General features: G+C 41.4%; 1 protein-coding gene across 1 annotated transcript in view; it reads left to right on the top strand.

Moving 5' to 3' along the window:
• Nucleotides 1-15,362, top strand: part of NDUFAF2 (NADH:ubiquinone oxidoreductase complex assembly factor 2) — a 115,144-nt gene that overhangs the window by 78,214 nt on the left and 21,568 nt on the right. The window contains exon 3 of the mRNA XM_075342561.1: nucleotides 12,323-12,363. Within this exon, the coding sequence (XP_075198676.1) occupies nucleotides 12,323-12,363 (41 nt within the window). The remainder of the gene's footprint in view (nucleotides 1-12,322; nucleotides 12,364-15,362) is intronic.

The following is a 15,362-nucleotide window of genomic DNA, read 5'->3' as shown; positions in this document are numbered from 1 at the left end:
ATCTCCCTGTAATATAAAATTATCCTCCTCTGTATTGATTACCCTGCAGAGTTTAGTATCATCTGCAAATATTGAAATTCTACTCCGCATGCCCCCAACAAGGTCATTTATAAATATGTTGAAAAGAAGCGGGCCCAATACTGACCCCTGTGGTAGCCCACTATGAACTGAGACCCAGTCCGAGTACGTACCATTAATAACCACCCTTTGTTTCCTATCACTGAGACAGTTTTTAACCCAGTTACACATATTTTCCCCTATCCCCATTATTCTCATTTTATGTACCAACCTTTTGTGTGGCACTGTATCAAAAGCTTTTGAAAAGTCCATATACACAACATTCACTGCATTTCCCTGGTCCAGGCTTGAACTTACCTCTTCATAGAAGCTGATCAAATTAGTTTGACAGGATCGATCCCTCATAAACCCATGTTGATACTCTGTCATAAGGTTATTTTTCTTGAGATACTCCAGTATAGCATCTCTCAAGAAACCCTCAAGGATTTTACCAACCGTAGAGGTTAAACTTACCGGCCTATAATTTCCCGGCTCAGTTTTTGTCCCCTTTTTGAATATTGGCACCACATTTGCTATGCGCCAGTCCTGCGGTACCGACCCTGTTATTAAGGAATCTGAGAAGATTAAAAATAATGGTCTATCTATCACAGAACTCAATTCCTGTAGTACTCTGGGGTGTATGCCATCCGGGCCCGGAGATTTGTCAACCTTAGTGATTTCGAGGCGGCGGTGTACTTCCTGCTGGGTTAAGCAGGTAATATTCAAGGGTGAATTTATGGCATCACTGGTCATGTCATCTGCCATGGCATTTTCTTGTATAAAAACCGTAGAAACAAATTCATTCAGCAGGTTGGCTTTACCCTCATCCCCTTCCACCATTTCACCAAGACTATTTTTAAGGGGGCCAACACTATCACTTTTCAGTTTTTTGCTGTTTATGTAGTTAAAGAATATTTTAGGATTATTTTTACTTTCTCTTGCAATGAGTCTCTCTGTCTCAAACTTAGCTAACTTAATTTGCTTTTTACATATTTTATTTAATTTTCTATAATTATATAATGCCTCATCACTACCTACCCTCTTTAATTCTTTTAAGGCTTTCTGTTTTTCTTTTATTGCTTCCCTTACAGCTCTATTTAGCCATAGGGGTTTCTTCCTATTTCTAGCATGTTTGTTCCCATAGGGTATATTTTCTGCACAAGCCCTATTCAGGATGCTCATAAAAGTCTCCCATTTGCTTTGTGTACGTTTATTACTTAGTACATCATTCCAGTTTATTGCACTAAGATCATCTCTCAACCGTTTAAAATTTGCTTTCCTGAAGTTTAGTGTCCTTGTAGCCCCTCTACTAGACATCTTACTAAAGAATACATGAAAACTTATTATTTTGTGATCACTATTCCCCAAGTAACCCCCAACTTGTATATTTGATATGAGGTCTGGCCTATTGGTTAGTACAAGGTCTAGTAGTGCTCCCCCTCTTGTGGGGTCCTGTACCATTTGTGAAAGGTAATTATCTTTCATTGTTATCAAAAATCTATTTCCTTTGCTGGAACTGCAAGTTTCTGTTCCCCAATTTATATCAGGATAGTTAAAGTGCCCCATAATAATTACCTCTCCGAGACTCGCTGCTTTATCAATTTGCTTTATGAGGAGATTCTCTACCTCTTCCATAATATTCGGTGTCGTATAACACACCCCTATCAGTATTTTATTATTCATTCTCCCCCCCTTATCTCCACCCATAGGGACTCTACATTCTCAGTACCCTCACATATGTTGTCACGCAGGATGGGTTTTAAGAATGATTTTACATATAGACACACACCTCCCCCTCGCTTATTTGTACGGTCATTCCTGAATAGGCTATAACCCTGTAAATTAACAGCCCAGTCATAGCTCTCATCCAGCCATGTCTCTGATATCCCCACTATATCATAATTTTCTTCCAACAATATTAATTTTAATTCCTCCACCTTATTTGTGAGGCTTCGGGCATTAGTGTACATGCACGTTACGTATGACTCTGTACCTCTATTCCTCCTTACTGTATTAACTGTCCTAACCCTTCCCCCCCCGTACCACCCCCAATTTCATTACTTGTGCCCTGGTCACTATCTGCACTACATTCCCCTTCTATAAAGTGAATACCCTCGCCCCCCATTCCTAGTTTAAACACTCCTCCAACCTTCTAGCCATTTTCTGCCCCAGCAGAGCTGCACCCTCCCCATTAAGATGCAGCCCATCCCTAGCATAGAATCTGTAGCCAACTGAAAAGTCGGCCCAATTCTCCAGGAACCCAAAACCCTCTTTCCTACACCAATTTCTGAGCCACCTGTTAACCTCCCTGATCTCCCTTTGCCTCTCTAGTGTGGCTCGTGGCACAGGTAGTATTTCCGAAAATACCACCTTTGAGGTCCATGCTTTAAGCTTACAACCTAATTCCCTGAAATCATCTTTAAGGACCTTCCACCCACCTCTAACTTTGGCATGTCATAAGGTGTGACATTTGCATTTGGAAGCTGTTGATGTGAACCCACAACATGTGATCAAAGGAGCTCTCAATGGAGGAAAAACAGACCATCATTGGGCTGAAAAAATCTATACATCAGAAAAATAGCAATAATATTAGGGGTGGCCAAATCAAGAGTTTGGTATATTCTGGATAAAAATTAGCACACTGGAAAGCATGGAAACTCAAAGGGGCCAGGATGTCCAAGGAAGATAATAGTGGTGGATAATTCCAGAATCCTTTTTTTGTGAAGGAAAACCCCTTCACAACATCCACCTAAGTGAAGACACTCTCTAGGAAGTGGGTCTTTCAGTATCGAAGTTTACCGTAAAGAGAAGACTTCATGAGAATACAAAGGGTTCACCACAATCTGCAAACCAATCAGCCTCAAAAATAGAAAGGTCAGATTACACTTTGTCAAAAAGCATCTAAAGAATATGCCCAGTTCTCGAAAAGCATTCTATGGACAGATGAAATGAAGATTATCCTGTAACAGAGTAATGGATGAAGAAAGTATGGAGAAGGCTTGGAACAGCTCATGATCCAAAGCACAGCCACTCTAATACATGGTGGAGACAGTGTGATGGTCGGGCATGGCTTTCAATGGCACTGGGTCCCTAGTTTTTATTGTTGATGTGACTGAAAACAGAAGCAGCCGGATGAATTCTGAAGTGTACAGGGCGATTCTTTCTGCTTCAATTCCACCAAATGCAGCAAGGGTGATTGGATGGTGCTTAACCGTACAGATGGACAACAATTCAAAATTTACTGCGAAAGCAACACAGGAGTTTTTTCAGGCAAGGAAGTGGAATATGCTGCAATGGCCGAGTCATCATCAGATCTCAACCCCATGGAGTAGAATTTCACATGCTTAAGACAAAACGTACATCAGACAGAGCCACAAACAAGCAGCCACTGAAGTCAGCTGCAGTAAAGGCTGGTTAAGCATCATAAAGGAGGAAACCCAACGTTTAGCGACGTCCATGGCTTCCAGACTTCAGGCAGCCAAAAAAAAATTTTCTATGGTAAAGTAAATTTGTCCAATTCCTTTTGAGCCCCTGAAATGAGGAGGCTTTGTAGAGAAATTATTGTAATTGCTAAACTTTTCATAGGATATTTTTGTTTAACCCCTTTTAATTAAACCTGAAAGTCTCCACTTCAATTGTATCCCAGTTACTTCATTTTAAATAAAAATTGCTAGTATGTAGAGCCCAAATCACGAAGATTCAGTCACTGTCCAAATATTTCTGGACCTAACTGTATATTACTGTGGTACTGTTTTTAATTATTGTATTCTTGATATCACAGTGTAGTCCAATTCGTTCTTGCGGGGTTTTTTTCTCGTTTTTCGATGCTTTTTTTCTTGCAGATTTTAATCTATCTGCAAGGAAATACCCATCCCAGCAAAGTCTGAGAATCCTGAAGTGCTGTACACACGTTGCAGATTTTTTTTCCTTGCAGAATTTGATGCAGAAAAAAACTGCATGTCAATTCTTTCTGCAGTTTTTTTTTTTCAGCATTTATCCTATATATAAAAAAAAGTATAAAAAAAAGTGGTAAAATTTGCGGGGTTTTTTGCTGTGTTTTTCCTGCCAAGAGATGCAATTTTTGGTACAGAAAATCTGCGCCTAAATCTGCTGTTGTTTTTTTAATCTTGTGTTTATTTTAATCATATTTGTCTATTAGATATACATATGAATGTTATTCTCTAATGCTTCAGCTTCCTTGTTTTGTAGGTTGTCGTTATATTTGGGAAGCACTGCGTATCCTTATTTTGATAGACCATATATAGGTTTAACCAGCAGAAGCACTGGGGATGCCACAAGTCGGAGGTTTGGTTTCTGGACCAGGGTCCTGCGTATATTGTTGCTCAACTCTAGTTATCACCTGGCTACAGTATAGCTAGATAACTTGCTGATGACTGGGGTCTATTTGATGACACCCCCTACTCATACTGAAGAGCGATGGCTGCACATGCCCTATTAATTGTCTGAAGCTGCCAGAGATAGCCCAGAGCTGTATTTGGTTATAGATAATACACAGTAATGGCTCCATTCTAATTCAGCCCCATTTTCTGGGGGTCTCAGTGGTTTGAACCCCAGCAAGTAGCCAGTTATCACTCCCAGGGGACAGGTGATAATTTGCTAAGAATAATCCTATAACTGTGTTGCAGAATTTTTAGCAGTTTGCATTCTGCTGATAGATTCACATGGCAGTGGAAAAAAAAAAGAGGTACCATATTTTTCTTAATTTAATGCATGTTAAAAATATGTTCTGCCTATTGTCCAAAACCAGAGTGCCCGATTTGTACCAGGACTCTCTGGTTTAGCCCTTTTAGGAAATTACTAATCTTAAGACTTTTGTGGCTGACACGGGAATTGCTCCGTCCAGGTTTCGGCCAAGGGGAGGCGGAGGGGAGAAAGGGCGGAGGAATCAGCCAGTTGTGGCAGTTTCCATAACTGTTCCTCCTTTGGTCCGAGCCTGGGTGACATTTCTCCTGATTCGGCAATGAAAGGTTGAGCTGCGAATGACATTTTTAATAAGTGTGTAGCGTCCATGATTAGAGGGGGCCGTACCACCGTTGAATGACCGCACTGTGAACTGTCCCTGCAATGTCTGGTTAGCGCAGGGAAGAAAAACTATCTAAATCTTTTATCAGAAAGAACATATTACAGATCGCTGATGCAAGAGATGTTGACATTAAAGAAGACATTTCACCAAATTTTTCAAGCTGTAATAATAACTACAAAGTTAAATCCTTTTTATTATTTCACTTCGGTGTTGCAGAGATATGGACCACTGCAGTGTTTTTGGTTTTTTTTGTTATTGCACCACTGGAGTAGCACTTTAAATCTTAGTCCCCTGCCCCCGTCTTATATTCACCCTCCCGTGGCATCATCTTTTATCACCGACGCTCTCTGGTGATTTTGGACTTGCCGGTTGTTCCAGTGGTTCATGGAGCGTACCGGAGGTCACAACTCAATACAAGTCTATGAGAGCTTCATTCTGGCTCTCATAGACTTGTGTTGAGATCTTGTGACGTAACTCCTTACTGCCAGACAGATTGTATGGGTCCAACTCCAATCGGCTATTTGAATGGTCTGCACCCCTTCACAGTTTACTATGCATTTTATCAACACCTGTACCTGATATTACAGGTCAGTCCTTTTCTAGAGTATGGAATAAAGCTGCAGTCATTTGTAACACTAGGAACACAAAGCTGTGCTTGGTAAACTAGGGGAGGGGATGTGGCTCTCACCAGAAAGCTGGGACCCCTGAGATCAGCTCATTGTGGGGGATGCTTGGAGCTTCACCCCTACATTTCTAATATTAGTAACCTATCCTAATAATAAACCATTAATCAATATCCTTTATACTATCAGCAAATTAACCTCTACGTGGTCCTAGACCTGGCATGAGCCCTATAGTCTGAAAGATCTAATCCCCGCACACCTGCATGGTGGCAATGGGTAAAAGGGGGTCTACATAGACGATTTAAGCCGGACATAGGTATCTGCATAGATGTTTGGGCAAATACATATACGTAGATTTCTGGGTTCACATACTTTGCTATCATGAATTTTCACAGAATTTAGGCTATAGGAGTTTGCTCTTTCCTGCCGCCACCGTCTCGTTCTGTCGTTTTCATCTCCTTGTTTTATCGGAGCTATTCCTAGAAGGAGAAGTCTCTGTCTGGTAAAGTGTGTGTCAAGTGAAGCGGGAAGGAATTAGAGAAGCGTTAATCTGCTTGGAATTTCATAACCTCCATTACCACGCCGAGAACGGAGACAATTTATCTTATTTAATTCGTATTCAAGCGTCCAGAGAATAAAAAAAGATAACTTAATGAGTCTGGGGTTTTATTTAAGCCGGTAGCCTGCCATATAGCGGAGGGGTCTCCACATCTTTATTTTAGCAAGCGGTAATGAAAGACTACTCTGCACATAATCATTTTTACTATTGTATATGTAAATTATTCATGTCGTTACCATCGTCTACATTTAGGTATAGTCTGTATGTGCCGTATATATATATATATATATATATATATATATATATATATATGGTGGCATGAAGAGGTTTGGGCTCCCCTAGTCAAAATTATTGTGAACAGCTAAGCATGTTGAAGATGAAATGATCTCTGAAAGGCATGAAGTTAATGATGACACCTTTCCTTTGTATTTTGGGGGAATATATATAATATATTCATGTTTTGCATTTTTTAAATTAGCAAAACTGGAAAATGGGTCGATTCAAAAGTTCGGGCACCCTACACAGTTAGTACCTAGTACCTTTGGCATGTATCATAGCTTATAAACGCTTTTTGTAGCCAACCAAGGGTGTTTGAATTCTTTTCATCCATTCTTACTTGGAAAAGTCTTCCAGTTCTGTGAGATTCCTGAGTCGTCTTGCATACACTGCTCTTTTGAGGTTTAGCCACAGATTTTCAATGATGTTCAGATCAGGGGGCCATTGTAAAACCTTCAGCTTGCACCTTTTGAAGTTGTCTATTGTGGATTTTCACATGTGTTTAGGATAGTATCCATTTATGGAAGTCCTCCTCTTTTCAACTTCAGCTTTTTTTACATATAGCGTTATGTTTGCATCAAGAATTAGTTGAAATTTCATTGAATCCATTCTTTCTTCTACCCGTAAAATGTTCTCCATGCCATTGGCTGCAGCAGAACCCCACCACATGATTGATCCACCCCCATGGTTAATGGTTGATGAGATACTCTTTTCTTGAAATTCTGTGTCCTTTTTTCTCCACATCAATCATTGTGGCCAAAGATTTCTTTTTTAACCTCATCACTTCACAGGACTTGTTTCCAAAATACATCATCTTCTTTTGATTGTCTTTTGCATACTTCTGACGCTGAATTTTATGGTAAAAATGGAGGAGAGGTTTTCTTCTGATGACTCTTCCATGAAGTCCATATTTGTGCAGATGTCTCTGAACAGTAGAACAATTTACCACAACTCCAGAGTCTGCTAAATCTTCCTGAAGGTCTTTTGCAGTCAATCAGGGGTTCTGATTTGCCTCTCTAGCAATCCTACGAGTAGCTCTCACAGAAATTTTGCTTGGTTTTCCAGACCTTATCTTGACCGATACTCTTCCTCGTAACTGACGTTTCTTAATTACATTTCAAACTGAGGAAAGGGCAACTAGAAAACACTTTGCTATCTTCTTATAGCCCTCTCCTGCTTTATAGGCCTCCACCATTTTCATTTTCAGAGTGCTAGGCAGCTGCTTAGAAGAAGCCATGGCTGCTGTTTTTTTGGCACAAGGTTAAAGGAGGCTTGGTTTTTATAAAGCTATGAAATTTGCATCACCTGGCATTTCCTAATGATGATAGTGAACAAGCAATAACCCTAACAGGCTAAATAAGGTCTGAAATCTTAGTCAAAGTTATCTGAGCACACAAATCTCCAAGGGTGCCCAAACTTTTGCAACGGCCCATTTTCCTTTTTTGTAATTTTTAAAATGTAAAAGATGAAAATACATTTTTTCTTTTAAAATGCAAAGGAAATGTGTGATCTTTAACTTTATGCCATTTAGAGATCATTTCATCTTCAACTTGCTTAACTGTTCACAATAACACTAATTTTGACCAGGGGTGCCCAAACGTTTACATGCCACTGTATATATACATACAGTGTGTGTGTGTGTGTGTGTGTGTGTGTGTGTGTGTATATGTATATGTATATGTATATGTATATATATATATACACACACACACACACTTTATTATATACAAAAACACTGTATATGTCACAATTGTGTTAGGCCCCCTGAGCACGTCCGTGATTTCAGTACGTATGACGTCCGTTTTCTTACAAACCAGAGACATGGATATACGCAGACCCATTGCAATGAATGGGTCTGCGCACATATCTGTGTTTTCTCACGACCTGTTTCTGTGTGGAGCGATGTGTCCGTTTTTCTTCGGCAGCACTGATGCCACACAAACCACACACTGATGTGATCCATGTGACATCAGTGTGACCCGTATCGGAGAAAACACGTGGTTTTGAAATAAAATGATTTTCTATACTCACCTGTCTCCAGCGTTGCTGTGTTTGGCGCTGCTGTCCAGGCCTGCTCATTATGCTCATTCACTGCACCACAAACCTGGAGATAGCAGCAGCACCGGGGACAGCAGTTCCAGGTATAGCTGCACCAGGGACAGGTGAGTAAAAAGTTCCTGCTCTCCATGTGCTATCTGTGATTGCACACGGAGAACACGCGTGTGCCAAAATCACAGCACACGGAGGGCCATACGCACCTTCAACACAGTCCGTGCAAAGCGTCAGTGTTTTGCACGAACATGTGAAAGAGGCCTTAAAAGTGAGCAGTTTTCACCCTCTCAATGCTCTATCTGGTGTGGGCACTACTGATTAGTGGCTTAGAACATCTGCAGACAATATAGTCGGCCATTTCTAACCTCGGCACCAAGTTACAATATCTCAACGTACATTTCACATCAGACAGAAAAATGAAGGGTTAAAAATGCATTACGCAAATGAATGCAACCTTGACCTTTGTGAGATACTTAACCATTTCTGTTGAACTGCCTTTACCAACCGCACATGAAAAGTATGTGATTTTGCCATTAATCAGGTTGACAAACTGCACAATTCATTTAGACTCATAAGCGGTGGCCTTTCTAATGCCAATTTATGGCACAGTTGCTCTTTGTTGGAAAGGTTATGCTATTGAGAACATAGTCTGAACTTTCCTCGTACCTTGAACTGCGAGGAGTCTACTCCAGTGCTGCTTCATATTAACCAGAGAGTTAATTTTATTGTCTGACATTTTGCTGCTTTCGAGTCTCCTGCCAAAGTCGTGTAACTGATCAATTATTTTCTCTGTCGTGGAGCAGAAAAACGTGGACGGTGGACTTTGCACAGCTGTGTCGTGGTTCATTATACCTTGCTTTGTGACAGATTGAGATCCAAGCAAAAAATGCAAAAACGATATTAATGAACAATAAAATATATAAAATATAATTCTCAACCTGTGAGTCTACTGTTCACCTCATGGCCATTTGAGTTGGTGGGAATCGATTTGTACATCCCGTTCCATCGTCAACAACAGTGGTCTGTTCCAGGGGAGTGGGAGGTTGGCCTCTTATCTGCCGGTATCCACAGCTTTTCTTTTGGTTAGATGGTCTGGGCCAACGTCGCATGTGCCAGGCCAGCTAATCAAAAGAAAAGCCGCGAATACTGTCAGGTAAAAGGCCTTCCTCCCGCTCAGACCACACTCATGGCTGAGTAAATGGGATGTGCGAATAGATTCTTACCACCTCTAGAGGCCATTTTTTGTTTCCTTTGTCCCTTTCATTTTTTTCCTCTCTGCCTTTCAAGAGCCATAACTTTTATTTTGCAATCTATATAGCGATATGAGAGCTTGTTTTTGCCGGACAAGTTGTCGTTTTGAAACTATATTTTTCACATTAATATATAATTTGTTGAAAATGTGAAAAAAATAAAATCCAAGTGGGACAAAATTGAAGACTAAACAGCAATGCCTTAGTTTTTTTAGTTTTGTTTTTACAATATTGCCTGTGGAATAACTGATCTGGAAACGTGGTTCTGTGTATTAGACCAGTGTCCCACTTGCGAGTGACTCGCGTCGCATCAACGGGCACAGCTTGCTACTCTCTGAACAGGAGCACGCCGCTGCAGAGAAATGCATGCTGCTGCATGCTTTCCGGAGGGAGCGGCAGGCCGTGTGCGGTGATGCAACTCGATTCTCGTGCGAGTCACTCGCAAGTGTGACAACAACCTTAGTAGGATTATGGTGACACAAACTTTCTCTTTATTTTTCTGTTTTACTCTTTATTTAAAGTTTAGGGTCACTTAGATATTTCCTTATTTTTGAAAGAAAAGCGCATTTTTTTAGCTAACACTAAATTAAACAAATAGACTTTATACATTATTAATGTGGTAAATGACTATTCTACCTGCAAACGTCTGGTTTTGAATGCAATATCTACATAGGTGTATAGAGGCACATTTCCAACAACCACCACTCTAGTGTTGTAATGTAACATTGTGTTTGCTAACTGTGTTAGAAGGCTAATGGATGTTTAGAAATCCCTTGAAAACACTTGTGCAAGTATGTTAGCACAGCTGAAAACAGTTTTGCTGATTAGAGAAGCTATAAAACTGACCTTCCTTTGCGCTAGTTGAGAATTTGGAGCATTACATTTGTTGGTTTCATTAAACTCTCAAAATGGCCAGAAAACAGAACTTTCATGTGAAACTCGACAGTCTATTCTTGTTCTTAGAAATGAAGGATATTCCATGCAAGAAATTGCCAAGAAACTGAAGATTTCCTACAAACAGGCTCTAACCAGAGTAGAAAGAGAAGTGGGAGGCCCCGCTGAAGAACAACTGAGCAACAAGACAAGTACATTAGAGTCTCTAGTTTGAGAAATCGACGCCTCACAGGTCCTCAACTGGCAGCTTCATTAAATAGTACCCGCAAAACGCCAGTGTCAATGTCTACAGTGAATAGGCAACTCCAGGATGCTGGCCGTCAGGGCAGGGTGGCAAAGAAAAAGCCATATCTGAGACTCGCTAATAAAAGGAAAAGATTAATATGAGCAAAGGAACACGGACATTGGACAGAAGAAGATTGAAAAAAGTGTTATGGACAGACGAATCGAAGTTTGAGATATTTGGATCACACAGAAGAACGTTTGTGAGACACAGAACTACTGAAAAGATGCTGAAAGAGTGCCTGACGCCATCTGTCAAGCATGGTGGAGGTAATGTGATGGTCTGGGGTTGCTTTGGTGCTGGTAAAGTGGGAGATTTGTACAAGGTAAAAGGGATTTTGAATAAGCAAGGCTATCACTCTATTTTGCAATGCATTACCCTGTGGACAGCGCTTGATTGGAGCCAATTTCATCCTACAACAGGACAATGACCGAAAGCACACCTCCAAATTATGCATGAACTATTGATGGTTCAAGGCCAGATCAGTGTGAATGTTCCTCCAACCCTCCTTGAACCAGATACTAAAGTATTTTAGATTGTGATTATAGCAGGTGGCACAGAGTATGGTCCTCTCCCAGGACCTCCACGTTATTCTGATAACCTTGAAGGGACTGATCAGGTGAAATAAAGAAACAATCAGAAAACTCTTTAGACTATTAACAATCCGGTTGCGGTAACTTAAGAAGGGGAAACCTGATGTTGGATCCCTATAGTAGTGGCTGCAGGTATCAAGACTTTTATTAATCAAGAATGTCAAATAAAAATGAAAAGTTACTTTCAGGTCTGGATAATCTGAAGGCTACAACTGGTCCAACAAACAAGAACTAGAAGCTGTATAGTCCATATTGCCCTTATGAAAAGATCCGAGATGACCAGGTGGGGTATATATAGCCCTTCTTAATTGATGCGTTACTGATATTATTGATAGTATTCAGTCATTTTCAGCACTTTGGTTTGTATCCACAGCATAGTGCAGGGATTGATTTATTCCCTATGTGTGATTTAGACTGCAGTCTGAAAGCACACAAGTAAATAACAGGCAGGTAATGGGAGCTTTTAGAGGTTCATTCAGACATCAGGGAATATCTCCGGCATAAACATATTTTTAACAATACTAAAAAATTCATTAGCATCCTATCAGCAGAAGTCTGAAGCGTCGGGATCTTTTTAGAATTCTTTTGATTGTTCTTGAAGCTTGATGTTGTTTCAGCTTTCATGTCTGAAATTATCGAAATCCTTCTATTTTATTTCTGGCTAAAGTCCCTTTTCTCTTCTCTATTGTAGCTTGGATCAGAGGAAAAAGGAAAGACCCTCCAACAATTGAGGTGAGGTTCCGAATAAATGTAATGATATTAAAAATAAAAAAATGAGGGGTCCTCGACCCCTGTCCCATCTGGTGAGGTCACTGCCACATCTCATTGGGGAGGAGAATGAAGGGCTTGTCTGCGTGCAGGACCCCCATGGATGTGAGCGGAGACAGACGGCCGTCGACTTAGATGCCAACGCCAGAATGGGGGCTCCCTGCCGAATCACTAGAAGACCATTATGGAATGTCTAATATCCCATACTGTACCTTCATAGGCACCATAATGAGATTCATAAGAAGCCATTTAACTATCTGAATGTTTTTGGACTTTGTATATTCTCTCCATGTTTATGTGGGTCTTCTCCCACACTCCGTCCAGCTGATCTGCGTGGTCAGATTTGATTCAGGACCTCAGCGTTGCGATGTCTCAGCCTTTCTTTACAACAACTTTTAGAACTTTCACTGTGAAGGCCGAACTTTATATTTCTCTTCCCCATCCATCTCCTTACGTGTCCTCGCGATGGCAATATCCACTTCATCATCTGCCGCGGTGGTAAAATATTCAAGGAAAGAAAGTTCTTAGGATAATCAGGAAAGTTTTTACTGGTCTTATGAAAATATGTAACTGTAAATAAAGGCATACATTGTTATGTAATATGCACATGGAAAGGAAGATCATTGTTCTTCTCAGATCATTGCTACAATTTATAGCCCAAAATTGAAGACAACCCCCAAAAATACTATGTTTGTGAGCCTGTCATGTGCCTGCTGCAATATAGGGAGAGGCGGGAAGGCAGTACTATCTATGCCTATATCTACAGGGGCATTACAATCTGTGTTTTAAGTGTGTAGAGAGATAGGACTGTACTCACTGGTCCCTAAATTTACAGGGACAGACAGGGAGGCAATACTGTCTGTTACCTACATCATTATAGATGTGTAACACTCTGTGCCTGCATTTACAAGGATTGGGGCAGTCCCCTCTGTATGTACAGACGGCGGTACTGTCCAAGCCTATATTTACAGACAAGGACGGAGGTAATACATTATGTACTTACATCATTACGTGTAGCTAATATTTCCAGGTAGTAGAGAAAGGTATAAAGAGACTCCTGTCTCTCCTTGTCTCTGTACATTATTTACATGGAAAGACAGGGATGCAGTACTATCTGTGCCTCCATTTTCAGAGACTTCAACAGTCCTATTTGCCTATATTTGTAGAGGGGCAGTACTGTGCAAGCCTATTTTTACAGGGAGAGACAGAGGCAATACAGTCTGTACCTGCATCATTACAGGTAGGTAATACTCTGTTCCTACATCATTTCCAGATAATAAAGAAAAATATAATGAGGCACCTGCCTCTCCTTGCCCATCTGTACATTATTTACAAGGGATGCAGTACTATCTGCGTCTACATTTACAGAGACTAGGGCAGTCCTATTTGCTTATATTTACGGACAGGCAGTATTGTCCGAGCCTATATTTACAGAACGAGGCGGAGGCAATAGATTCTGCACCTACATGAATACCAGTAGGTAATATACTCTGTTTATACATCATTTCCAGGTAGTACAGAAAGGTATAATGAGGCCCCTGCCTTTCATTGTCAATCTCTACATTATTTAGAAGTAAGGACAGAGAGGCAGTACTATCTGTGCCTACATTTACAGAGACCGGGCAGTCCTATCTGCCTATATTTACAGGCTAGTACGATACTTGCCTATATTTGCAGGGAGAGGCTGAGGCAATACTGTCTGTACATAAATCAATCTAGTAAAGAGAAGGCGTTAGGGCTAGCTCTGCATATATTTACAGTGATAGCCAGAATTGCCGTTCTACACCTATACTTAAGGCCCCGTCACACTAAGCAACATCGCTAGCAACATCGCTGCTAACGAACAACTTTTGTGACGTTGCTAGCGATGTTGCTGTGTGTGACATCCAGCAACAACCTGGCCCCTGCTGTGAGGTCGTTGGTTGTTGCTGAATGTCCTGGGCCATTTTTTAGTTGTTGCTGTCCCGCTGTGAAGCACAGATCGCTGTGTGTGACAGCGAGACAGCAACAACTAAATGTGTAGGCAGCAGGAGCCGGCTTCTGCGGAGGCTGGTAACCACAGTAAACATCGGGTAACCAAGAAGCCCTGTCCTTCGTTACCCGATATTTACCTTTGTTACCAGCCTCAGCCGCTCTCACTGTCAGTGCCGGCTCCTGCTCTGTGCACATGTAGCTGCAGGACACATCGGGTTAATTAACCCGATGTGTCCTGTAACTAGGAGAGCAGGGAGCCAGCGCTAAGCATTGTGCGCTGCTCCCTGCTCTGTGCACATGTAGCTGCAGTACACATCGGGTAATTAACCCGATGTGTGCTGTAACTAGGAGAGCAGGGAGCCAGCGCTCAGTGTGCGCTGCTCCCTGCTCTCTGCACGTGTAGCTGCGTGCGCTGGTAACCAAGGTAAATATCGGGTTGGTTACCCGATATTTACCTTAGTTACCAAGCGCAGCATCTTCCACGCGGCGCTGGGGGCTGGTCACTGGTTGCTGGTGAGCTCACCAGCAACTCGTGTAGCGACGCTCCAGCGATCCCTGCCAGGTCAGGTTGCTGGTGGGATCGCTGGAGCGTCGCAGTGTGACATCTCACCAGCAACCTCCTAGCAACTTACCAGCGATCCCTATCGTTGTTGGGATCGCTGGTAAGTTGCTTAGTGTGACTGGACCTTTAGAGAGCGAAATGAGGCAGTACTGTGCCTTTATTATTTACATAGAGACCAGACTCTGACTGCATCATTTTACAGATAAGACAAGCCCCTAACTAAGTGACTAACAAAATATAACTTAAAGGGGTCCTCTCCTGTACACTTGTATAGGGGGAAGCCTTTAAAAAGAAAATTAAAATCCATATGTACCACCATATTTTGCACCCTACTTCAGTATTGCCGCTGTAGCAGCCTCCTGAGGATTGGAAGCAATGACGTCCCAACCACCAGTCATCTAACCCTACAGCCTTTCAGGAGTCTCGG

This window comes from Anomaloglossus baeobatrachus, chromosome 1 (assembly GCF_048569485.1).
Source record: "Anomaloglossus baeobatrachus isolate aAnoBae1 chromosome 1, aAnoBae1.hap1, whole genome shotgun sequence".
NCBI classification, from domain to species: domain Eukaryota; kingdom Metazoa; phylum Chordata; class Amphibia; order Anura; family Aromobatidae; genus Anomaloglossus; species Anomaloglossus baeobatrachus.
The sequence above is the reverse complement of the archived record's forward strand: the minus strand, read 5'-3'. Positions and strand labels throughout refer to the sequence as shown.